The 12,658-nt window shown below is 39.7% G+C and overlaps 1 protein-coding gene across 4 annotated transcripts in view; it reads right to left on the bottom strand.

Moving 5' to 3' along the window:
• ACBD6 (acyl-CoA binding domain containing 6) overlaps positions 1-12,279 on the bottom strand; it is a 205,514-nt gene extending 193,235 nt beyond the window's left edge. For 3 of the 4 annotated variants that reach the window (XM_070768533.1, XM_070768535.1, XM_070768534.1), the window contains exons 1-3: positions 11,715-12,279; positions 4,625-4,689; positions 1,296-1,392 (exon numbers count right to left, since the gene is read on the bottom strand). In XM_070768533.1, coding sequence (XP_070624634.1) covers positions 1,296-1,392; positions 4,625-4,689; positions 11,715-11,936 — 384 coding nt within the window. In that variant the 5' untranslated portion in view covers positions 11,937-12,279. The remainder of the gene's footprint in view (positions 1-1,295; positions 1,393-4,624; positions 4,690-11,714) is intronic. The other variant, XM_070768532.1, reaches the window with a different exon arrangement.
• Positions 12,280-12,658: the final 379 nt, after the last annotated feature.

The raw sequence follows: 12,658 nt of genomic DNA on the forward strand, positions 1-12,658 counted from the left end.
ATCTGTAATAGTCATGGTTAATGGAATTTTACTTAGTAATTAAGGCTTTGAAGATAAGAAGCCATAAATTCTGTCATTTATCAAAAGTTATAAACTCAAATGCCTACATAAAGCCAGGCAATCAGAAACAGTCAAGTATAAGTCAATAGAGAAGAACTGAGACCACAGTGGCTGGACCTGAAGAGTAAGGACTCACTTAAAGGCATGCAAATTCAAGTCTTGTTTTTGTTTTTTTTTAAATATTGTGCCATCTGTATTCAGGCTGAGTTCAGTTCAGAGAGGCACTTGTTCTTACCACTGAATTTCAGATTTTTAAGTCCTTTTACAACCTTTATGGTATATATCTGTACACTGATGATGTTTTATAGTAGTCATATCATTAGAGATATTCTAAGTTGGTTATCTTTCCCACTTTGTACTCATAATTAAGATATATTTTTATATGTCATAATATTTACATCTTTAAGGTTCCTTATAATTCTGACATTTTAAGATTCTATCGCTGATTCCATCCTTCATACTGGTAATAAATATCTAATAATGAAACAAGTGCCCCCAAAGTCCAAAGTAATCTCTTCTTCCACTGGATACCTTAGCACTCACCTCATTATTTTATACTATTACTCTATTTTTCATATGTTTTATCTTCTATAATATACCTTGTGAAAGTGAAAGTCGCTCAGTCGTGTCCAACTCTTTGCGACCCCATGGCCTATACAGTCCATGGAATTCTTCAGGCCAGAATACTGGAGTGGGTAGCCATTCCCTTCTCCGGGGGATCTTCCCGACCCAGGGATCAAACCCAGGCCTCCCGTATTGCAGGCAGATTCTTTACCAGCTGAGCTATCAGGGAAGCCTTATAATGTACCTTACAGTACATAATAGCAGAAGGTGTGTCATTCACATTTTACCCCTATCGATAAGCATTTTGCACTTGCATAGAAGGTGTTCACAAAAAAAGAAAAAAAAAGAAGAGAATCCTATCATTTCTCAATAATATGATCACAAGTTAAACTCTTTCAAATTCTAAAATGAACTGAGCTTTTGCATGATTTACAATTATGCTTTTAAAAATTCTCCACAATTCAGAGTTCTCAGTATCAGTAGCTGGCTATATGAACATATAAGCAATAGTATTTTTAGATAGATAAATATTACAATAACTTTATAATCTTCCTATTTGAGAAAATAAAACTCAAAGGATGTTACTTAAGCCTACAGCTTAGTTTTAACATTTATTTGAGAGAAAGATGGTGTTTTTTTGGAAAGTGTTATTTATAATCATTAAGTCTTACCTGAGGATTCCAACTTGGATCTAATTTTTTAACTACAGCAATATATTCCTGCATTGCTTGGCTGGGGCTTGAATCACCAAGAGCTTTCCATGCTTCCCTGTAGTAATATCCAAAATGGTCTATCATTAATTATGTAAGAAACACAGACAGTATATTTCTTGTTATTATTAAGAAAAAGGCACACGTTTTAATGGTCACAAGATGTAATAAGCCACAGACGCACAGCCTTCTCTTTTTGCCTTTACATTGGTCCATAGCAATACAGACCTTATCAGCCCACCTAAGGAGCCCTTTTAGACACTTTTCCCTCTAATCACCCTACCCATGAAATTTTAAAATATATATTGCATATTTGTCGAATTTAAGAAGACATAAACTATTGTAATATCTAAGATTTTAAAACTCCCTCAAACCCAAATTTCACCCCTGCTGAGAACACACGGTCTACAGACAATAGGAGTAGTTCCCATCTAATGAATTAACTGTGTTTATGGCATTTCAATAATGTGTTCACTATTCATCACATAAAACAGTATTCTGTGGGAAATGCTTCAAACTTTTTTTTTTTTTTTAAACTTATTTTAAGATCTGAGAAATACACCTTCCCCTCCTGCTGTTATCTCATCTCTAAGCTGCCAGTAGTAGATCCTGAGGCCTTGGGCAGGGACTTCAAAAGTGAGGGGGCAGCGAAGACAGAAGAGAGTACTAATTAATGAGAAGGCAGGGACTTCCTGCAGTTCAGTAACCAAGAGCAATATTTCAGTCCTGAGCCCCCTTCTGCACTTTCCTTTTCTTCTTTTCTGCCAGCTGCTAGATCAGCCCTCCTTCTTGGCTTTTCCTGCCAATTCTTTCTACCTCCAAGTGGGAGGTACAGTCACTGATCCACTGTAAAAGGTAACTCAGTCTCAGAGTTTTCCCGTTACCTTCCTGCTCTTATCACGGACAGAACATCTTTCTGAGGTTACCTAAATTTATTTTTAATCTCTTGAAATTTACTTGTATACATTGTAACACTTTACCCCAAATATACATTCTTCAAAGTAAAGAAATTTCATTATTTAATACTATTAAACAAATGTACGGAGAAGGCGATGGCACCCCACTCCAGTACTCTTGCCTGGAAAATCCCATGGATGGAGGAGCCTGGTAGGCTGCAGTCCATGGGGTCGCTAAGAGTCAGACACGACTGAGCGACTTCACTTCCACTTTTCACTTTCATGCATTGGAGAAGGAAATGGCAACCCACTCCAGTGTTCTTGCCTGAAGAATCCCAGGGACGGGGGAGGCTGGTGGGCTGCCGTCTATGGGGTCGCACAGAGTCAGACACGACTGAAGCGACCTAGCAGCAGCAGCAAACAAATGTATATGAACTGTATTTAGATTTCCCCAAAATATTCTTTATAGCTTTCTTTTTCCAGATGAGGAGCCAATCAAGACTCACACATAACACTGAGTTTCAAGTATGTTTAGTCTTTTTGTCTTCCATGATACTGATATTTTTTTTAACAGTTCGAACCAGGTGTTTTTTAAAACATCTTTCAATTTGCATTTGTCTGATTGTTTCCTCACCTAGAGAGTTTTCTTGCCAAAAATGATTAATCATGATTAGAATCAGGTGAAATATTTGGCAAGCGCAACATATAGGTGAAATGTCCTTTACAATTCATCACATCAGGGGCACATGACAGCAGTTCATCCCATCCTTAGTGATAAGAGTCAGGATTTAGTACAAGCAGTGTCTCCAGGTTTTCTCTTTGTAATTAATAATTAAACTCTTATTGTGTGAACTCAGATTGTGTGAATGTTGTTCCCAAGTTGTTTTTCATCTAATGGTTTTAGCATCTATTGATGATTCTTGCCTGAATTATTATAATTGTAAAGTCTAAACTTTTAAAAACTACTAAAAACAATGAAAAAATAGGAAAACACAGGGGAGAAAGTAATGGTGAACTTATAATTCATAAATTAAAAAATGCACAAAATATGCATCAGGTAGTCTTATAACAGTAATAAAATGCCAGTCAGAGAACTATCGGAGAAGGCAATGGCACCCCACTCCAGTACTCTTGCCTGGAAAATCCCATGGACGGAGGAGCCTGGTAGGCTGCAGTCCATGGGGTCGCTAAGAGTCAGACACGACTGAGCGACTTCACTTTCACTTTTCACTTTCATGCATTAGAAAAGGAAATGGCAATCCACACCAGTGTTCTTGCCTGGAGAATCCCAGGGACGGGGGAGCCTGGTGGGCTGCCGTCTATGGGGTCGCACAGAGTCGGACATGACTGAAGCGACGTAGCAGCAGCAGAGAACTATTTGTTGTCATCAGCATAGGAAGCTTGAGCCAGAAAGAAAATCAAAGCACAGCTTCCTTCACTGAGAATGCTCTATACAAAAGAAGTCAGCTGAACTAAATAATTGTGCTTAATGACATTATGGATTTGCATTCAGGTTCAAACTCTACATTTCCTCACAGCTGGGTGACAAACAGTTCCCAGACAGGCAACTTGTTCAGGGAACCACATTTTGAGGAGCACTGCTCTAGAAAGAATGTGAGAAACCAGTTGTAGTTCTTCTCTCTACAACCATATTTCACCTTTTCTTTTTAAACCTTTCCTTCTCTACTTTTAATTTCAGGCGGATGCTCCAAAGTCCTTTCTTCTGTAAGTTTCCCTATTGTATATGATTTCTCTCTTTTCACTTAAGGTAGGAGGATATAAGGCCTCATATGACAGGATGTAATCTCTGAATTATAATTAAAAACAAAAAAATTCTAGGAGGGCATAGTCTTTCTATGGATTCAGGAAAGAAGCAGGCTCAGTATCTATTTTTCTTTCTCCCTGTGCTCAAGAGGTTATTAGAAGTACTTCTTTACCATGGTAGGCAAGGAACGGAAGAGCATTAGAGATGAGGAGAAAAAACTGGGGAAGGAAAAAAAGAGTAAAATATGGGGATTTACCCTGCTCTTCTCCCTTCCCATCCTCCAGAACTTCTTCCAAGATCCCTCCAGAGAGAAGTGGTGACCCATTAGGGGCTGTATGATAAGGAAGGAAAATTTCAAGCAACAGCTCTTACAGTCACTCTCTAAGAAGTGATTCATATGTGAGGAATGTATGAACTACTTATATACCAACATCAAAGCATAAGAATCCTTTAGGAGACTTATCTAAAATCGGCTTCTTTTAATCTCTCTCCCAACTGCCTGTCATTAGCACTGCCTACAGCAGAAAGAGATTAATATAAAAATAATTCTTTAATCTGCTCACTACTTTCTAATTCCTAAACACCTAAACCCTTTACAACAACCACATTAGATCCCAAGAATTTCTTACCATTTTTGCTTTCCTTCAAAGTCAAAGAAGCTTGGTTTAGGTGTATTGCAATTTCCAACTTTGACCTAAATGAAGGGGGTGGGCAGAGATAAAACCAAGAACTTATTTTTCAAAAAACTGCCTGAGAAACTTTTAATTTTTAAATCTATTATGTATACTTTGTAACTATAGGTTAGAAAATATCTACAACTATATAAAATAATAAAATGTAACATACTTTGCAAAAGCAAACCAAAAAAATAAACTTTAAATGGAGGCTGCTTTGGCTTATTGCATAAAACAACCGTTAACTAGCAGTATAACACATTTAAAAAATGAATGATAAACAGTTACATTCCTAAATTAGACAAATTGTGTATATATATATAAAACAAATTATAGATTTTGTAATCATGCTACCACTTACAATGTAGAATAATTTTAAAATATGCAATAAACAAGCTTTAAAGTACAGTTTATCAGAATTCATCATACAGTCTGTTGATGCTGATTCTCAACACTATCCACATTTTTTCTCTCTCAAACTCCAGAATAAAACACACTATTTTCAAGTTTATGAAACTAGTCAGTATAAATTTAGATGCTAAAAGCCATGAAAAAATTTCAAGGCTCTCAACAACAAATTCTATAAATTCTATCTATTCCACAATAATCTTCTCTTGTTCATGGTCAATATTTATTTTTAATCCTCAAACACTTGTAGTTAAACTACACAGTGATTATTTGCATTATGAATAAGCATAAATGAAATTCACACAAGTTAGACTTTACTGCACACCTTGATTCCCCCTGGCACAAGTAATCTCCCTTTCTGATGAACTCTCACAACACTTTCTCTCTCTCTGTGATGGCACTTTTCACATTTCCCTTGTGTTAGCGAGGTTTGTGTAGTCTCATCTTTCTACAAGAATAAAGTCTCTCAGAAACTATTCTTAACCCACCCATTGCACATAGCATAGTGTCTAACTGAAGGCAGTAAAAAAAAAAAAAAAAAAAAAAAGTTTGTTGCATATGGAATGTATACATTAGGCATGTGTTCAACACAATACCTACCCACTATCTCCCTAAAGCTAAATACCACAATCTGAACCCTACCTACTTCTCTGGGACCTTCCCACTACCTCCTAATACTCCTAACACATGCATTTTGCTAAAATCAAACTGATAGTCCACTCATTAACCAGACTGGTCTACTCAACTGCCTTAAGGATTTTCATTTTTATTCTATTTTTCTCACATTATTTCCCTCAACTGAAAAGTCCTCACCTTCTTCCCTCCACTTTTCAAAATGCTCCTTTCAGTACCACTGAAGGTTCAGATTCTAAGGAACCCTTTCAGTCTATAATGATCTCATTCAGCTCTGATTTCCTAATAACTGTCATCTCTATTATCTGCTTAGTAATTAATCGCATGGCTCTCTGGTCATTATTAAAATGTACAGTGACACAGGGGCAGTCCAGTGAGGAAGGGACAGGAAGAAGAAAGATGAAAGAGCAGGAGCTGCATTTCTTAAACAATCACCATAAACCAAAAGCTTCACATAAGTCAAAGGAGCCACACAACAATCCTGTTAGGCTTGTCGTTACGTACTCATTCTATAAATGAGTACAGAGAAGCTGAGGAGGATTGTCACTGCTCACAGATTTATAAATCTTGAATCAGGAGTCAAGACTTGACTCCAGGACTGACATCAAAGTCCAATACTCCTCTACTAGACATCACTCGGTTTCGTATGCTATATAGAATCCAGGCTTCCATTCTGGCATCTCTAAAATCACTTGAACGACTGGACTGTTAGAAATATGAAATGAGATAAACTATTAGGTATCATAAAAATAGCAATTACTTTGTGTTTTTTCGTCCAGACAACAGCCAGTGGCAGAAACAAATGCCAATGCCTATCCTTCATTTCTCCCACAGTGACAGAAGTCTCAGCCAGACACAAGATCATTGAGCTGAACATTTTACGTGACTGTGCAACTTCCGCCCAGGTCCAGGGAACTGGATGTGTGTAAAAATGATATAAATATCTTCCTTAAAAAGTAAGAGGGACTTGTTCTTCCCTTTCTCTCTGCCTAGGCTAGAACTGATCATGGAAAGATCTTACTGCAGCAGTTCTAAAACTTTCTGGTCTTGTAACCCCTTTACACTCTTAGAGACTGAGCCCCCCAAAGAGTTTTTGTTTATGTGGATTATATTGATCAATATTTACCAGATTAGAAATGAAAATATATTTTAAAATGTGAATTAATTTTAAAAATAATAAACTTGTTACATGTTAACATAAATAACAAAATTAATAAATAACAAAAAATAACTATATATTTTAAGGCAAAAAAATATTTAGTGAGAAAAGTGACACTGTTTTACATTTTACAAATCTCTTTACTATCTGAATAGAAGGCAGGTGTATTCTACTTCTGCATTCAGTCTATTGTGATACATTATTTTAGATGAAGAAAGCAACTTCACACAGATACATTGTTAGAAAAGACAGAAGTATTTTAGTAGCATTTTGAGATAATTGTAGATATTCTTCTTTGATATCACACCAAATCTCAACAAGTAGCAGTTTCTTCAAGGATAGCTTCTTAAAGATTCTTCCCTGGTGGCTTAGATGGTAAAGCATCTGCCCACAATGTGGGAGACCTGGGTTCAATCCCTGGGTCTGGAAGAACCCCTGGAGAAGGAAATGGCAACCCACCCCAGTATTCTTGCCTGAAAAATCCCATGGATGGAGGGGCCTGGCAGGCTACAGTCTATGGGGTCGCAAAGGATCAGACACGACTGAGCAACTTCACTTTCTTTTCTTTCTTTCACAATGTGGAATCTGAAGCCACATCAACAAATTTTGTATACTGTTACATTAAAATCCATTGGTCTGACTCGCATACTTTGAATGCATCTTCTATCCACACGTAATTTGTAACTTCATTCCCTGCAACATCTGAAAATAGTTCACTGAGTTGTGCAGATCTTCCAAATGTTGACCTATTTCATTACACACACAACAGTAAAAGTTCACAATCACTAAAGCTAGCACTAATCTATCAAAAACATTTTTTAGTATTAGGAACCTGTCAAGATCAGGTGGCAGGTACAGATTTTCCAAACCTAATTTTCACTTCAAGGCTCAAATGTTGTCACTGGCAACAAATACCAGCAGTTGTTTTCCTTTAAGTGACAGTCTGACTTCTCTTTTTCAAGAAACTGTATGCCAAATACTCAAGCTTGAATAAGCATAGTTTATCTGTAAGTTGCTATATTAAGTTAAAATTATGTATGTTGAGAAAAGTGGGTAGCTCAACTTGCAACTCAAAATTTACACAGGCGTTTTTCTTCAAAACAGCCAACAATAATTCAGTATGCAGGAGACATATTTTGTGTGTACCCCTATTTTATCACACACAACATTAAAAAGACTTGTATTCAAGAGTTAAAATTAAATAAAATCAGTAATGTTTACTGCTTTATCAAAGGCATTTTAAAGTGAAACTGGCCTTTTTCTTTTTAAATTCATCAGTCAGTTCAGTTCAGTCGCTCAGTCATGTCCGACTCTTTGCAACCTCATGAACCGCAGCACGCCAGGCCTCCCTGTCCATCACCAACTCCCGGAGTTTACCCAAACTCATGTCCATTGAGTCAGCGATGCCATCTAACCATCTCATCCTCTGTTGTCCCCTTCTCCTCCTGCCCTCTATCTTTCCCAACATCAGGGTCTTTTCAAATGAATCAGCTCTTCGCATCAGGTGGCCAAAATATTGGAGTTTCAGCTTCAACATCAGTCCTTCCAATGAATATTCAGGACTGATTTCCTTTAGGATGGACTGGATGGATCTCCTTGCAGTCCAAGGGACTCTCAAGAGTCTTCTCCAACACCACAGTTCAAAAGCATCAATTCTTCCGCGCTCGGCTTTCTTTACAGTCCAACTTAAATTCAGAGTACACAGTGGTTTAAAAAAAAAGTTAAAAAATACTACTGCTGCCACTGCCTTGATTCACGCTAACACATCAGCAGTTTTATCCACCATGACAGCACAGAAGAAAGGCAAATACAAACATACCTCGTTTTATTGCACTTTGCTTTATTGTGCTTTGCAGATACTGCATTTTTCACAAATTGAAGGTCTGTGCATACCCTGTATCAAGCAAGTTTATTGCAACCATTTTCCCAATAGCATTAGCTCACTTCATGTCTCTAGGTCACATTTTGCTAATTCTCCCAGTATATCAAACCCTCCACTAGCAAGATTACAAGTCATTGAAGGCTCAGACGATGGTTAGCACTTTTTAGCAATAAAGTATTTTTCAACTGAGGTATGTACATGTTTTTAGACATAAGGCTACTGCACACTTAATAGACTACAGTATAGTGGAGACATAACTTTTATATTGGAGAAGGAAACGGCACCCCACTCCAGTATTCTTGCCTGGAGAATTCCATGGACGGAGGGGCCTTGTAGGCTACACTCCACGGGGTCTCAAAGAGTCGGATGTAACTGAGCAATGAACACTTCAGCTTTCATGTGCATTGGGAAACCAAAAAATTCCTGTGACTCACTTTATTGTGATATCTGCTTCATTGCAGTGGTCTAGAACCAAACACTCGTATCTCTGAGGTATGCCTGTATTGTCTTAGTATTATTATGAAAATAGTTTTGACTTTATATTCTCTGAAGTCTGAGGGATTCTCAGGGGGGGTCTGTAGACCACAGTTGGAGAACGGCTGCCCTAGAGAATGGCTAACCTACAAGACAGAAAAAGACTGAGCCCCTGGCTGATTACATGAAGCGGAGCACCCTATCAGCCTAGATCAGCCACCTCTAGCCCATTATCTGAGATGAAAATAAAAGTTCAGCAGCTGAGCCGGTATCCTGACACAGAAGCTTTTGTATTCCCAAATTCAAAGAACAGTTCTGGATCCAGAAAAGACTGGATAAATAAAACTACAGAATTCTAGGACCTCATTAGTAACACATTTCAAATCATTAGATAATGAATCCTAAGCTATGAAACAGAGTTATAAAATGTAGCACTTTAACAGAGCATCACCTAAACTCTGTTGTCTCTGATATATACATGATATTTTCAGGGCCCCTGAAACAGACTGTTTCAACCAAGGTTGCCAATGGTAAATGCCAGTGAATCAAGTGTACCCAGGTTAAAGTAGGAAGATGTGTTGACTATCCCCACTTGTGCTGGTGCTGAAGGCTCCTCAACAGGAGTTTGAAATTTTCACTGTCCTTGGGTTTTCACAGGTGTCAGCCAGTTCCCTTTTGTTGGCACAGTGCAGGCTGATGAACGTTAACTGCTGTGATCTTTTTGAAACCACTAAAAGATGCTAGTGGAACCACTGGCTTATCTGAGACTAAGAGAACTATTATGTTAGGTAAGGTTAGGTCTCTGCCTGAGAAAACAATGTTCACAGCTCAGTTTATTTTTAGCCTTCTCCTGCTGACAAAATAGAGTGTTATTTGGAATAGAAAGTGAAATTATTTCATGAGAAAAGCCGATTTTATGAGAAATGTAATTATTTTACGACAAATTTTGATCCACTATGCAGGAATTATATTGAACTCTCAACTCTGTTATTCTATCAAAGACTTCTATTTTTAATACCGCCACAGAATTCTGATAGACACAAAATATTTAGAAGAGACTGATGAACACTGAATGTCCTAACATCCCTAAGTAAGCATAATCTTATTCTCCAGTTCTCTAGTAATTATTCTCTCATAATGAGGAATTTTATTTCCAGATACAGAATATCTCTAAACACTCTAATGCCAAGAGGGTGATGAATGCACACCTCTTCCAGACTATCTGGATGAAGTACACCTGAGACAGAATGGTTTAGCAGCTGGCAGGTGATGATAGTTCACTGATGACTTGGTATCAGATATTTAACGATGCTGATGCTAATACCAATAAAGATATGTCATAGAGAGGAAAACAATGTTTCTTGGAAATGTGGAGAAAATTAGTCTTATCCTGCCCAGAGAATTATCAGTCAGCCATGTTACTTGTCCAAACACAATGCTCAATAAATTCTTGTGAAATAATTGAAAGTCTCATTGTAATGTTATTAGGACAGGACTAATAACCAAAGAGAAAACAGATACCCAGAACTTTTGCAAGAGAAAAAATTCTGAGGCCAATTCAGGGGCAATTTTCATTGAACACTATAATTTATATCATTTATCCCTACAACTACATCTCTCAGGTCACTTTAACTGATATTCATCGATCTTCAAAAGAATCTTCATCTCAAGTCAGTATATTCAGTTTATGGTACAGAGGGACCCCCACAACTATTTCTTTTTAAAGAATATAAGGGGAAACAGATAACAAGAGGCATAAAATGGACTATTATTCAGAACTCCATTGCTTCCTGTGTTCCAAAAGCTGGAGTCTTCCTCAACTTTTAACCCTTGTTGGCAGCTTTTCACATGTTTAAATCTAAACTCCTCAGGTAACTTTTGTAAATCTCTTGATGGCAAGTATCATGATGTTTTTGCTTCTCTGGATCCCCCACAGGTGTAACTCCCAAGTGTTTTACTATAAAATATGCTAAACAAGTATTGTTGATTATGATGAAGCGCTAATTTTCCAACCCAATTACTCTCTGAGGTTAATAAAAGGTGTGCCATATGACATTATTGTATTTCCATACCTCCAGGTAATTTCAGAGCCTTAGACTCGGGAGCTACAAGCTAGTTCTGGTTCTGATTGTTTACCCATTTTGTAAATGTTCTGAAGCTGATGAAGGGCATAAGGGCAAGGTCACTAAACAAGTCGGGAAAGCCCCAGAAAAACTGTCCCTCAGTAAACAAGTCGGGAAAGACCCAGAAAAACTGTCTCTCAGTGTCAGCTAAATATTGCTCCTAGGATAGCAGACAGGTCCTTTCGCTGTCCAAAACGAAGCTAATCCTTAGATGATTAAACACACACACACACACACACACACACACACACACACACAAACTTCATTATACCTGACCATTAACCAAGCACTTTCACCATCTGTTTTTGGCGGAAAGAGAAGGCTTACGGTCACGCTCCGGCACCCAGCCCTTCCCTGCTACTTTACCTGCTTGTACCTGGCATACAGGTACAAGAGCTGCTCCCTGCTGGCCACTTGCACCAGGCCTTGGAGGTGCTCTGCAGCCTTCTCAAACAGCTCTGGCAGACTCCTGGATGCCTCGATCTTGGGGCTCTGGAGGGATTCCACATCCCCGGAGTCGTCCCCGGAGCTCAGCTCTCCGCCACTGTCGCCCGTGGTGGCCCCCGAGGGCAGGAATGACGAGGCCATGCGTCCGCCTGTCTTCTGGACCAGGTTTGACGCCGGCGTGGGGGCCTGGCCCACCAGTCCCGAGCTCAAGTCGCACCCAACTCACCTAACCCGAGCTCCCTCGCTTAACTCAGCCTCGCTCCCTCTATCCCCCTGGTCTCCCTGGGCGTGCAGGGAGGTCCCCGGCACCCTCTGCTGCTCTCCCCCGCTGCCCGGTCTCTTCCGGCTTCCCCAGGCTAACAGGGAGCTCGGGCTAGCCCAGATCGCTCCCGCGGCGCGGGGGTCTACGAGCAGCACAGCAAGGGGTCCCGGAACAAGGGCGGCGGGGGGCGGGCGGGCGACAGGCGCCTGGGGGCGTGGCGGGGGCGTGGCGAGGGCGTGGCGAGCGCTGGGCTGCCTGCACGCCGAGCACGCGCCCTGGGTTCCGCACTCCAGCCAGTTCCGCTGTGGGCCGTAGAAGTGTGGGGGAACTTATGGGACCGCGCTGGGCTAACGCTGCTTGGAGAAACTGTCCTCAAACGTTGAGGTGTCCGTTAGTCGTTTCGTTGAAAATACCGGATCCCATTCTCGGGTTAGGCCTTCTAGAGTGGGGAAGGAGGCCGTGTATTTCAGAGTGTATCGGTAGAAGTGGAGTCCTGGGAAACTTGGAGCTGAGGACGAAGGTTCCGCCTGAGCCCGCCTCCCCGGGTTTTGTGTCCCTGTGCTGTGCCTAGTCGTTCAGTCGTGTCCGACTCTGCGACCTG

The sequence above is a fragment of the Bos indicus genome, chromosome 16, assembly GCF_029378745.1.
Source record: "Bos indicus isolate NIAB-ARS_2022 breed Sahiwal x Tharparkar chromosome 16, NIAB-ARS_B.indTharparkar_mat_pri_1.0, whole genome shotgun sequence".
NCBI lineage: Eukaryota > Metazoa > Chordata > Mammalia > Artiodactyla > Bovidae > Bos > Bos indicus.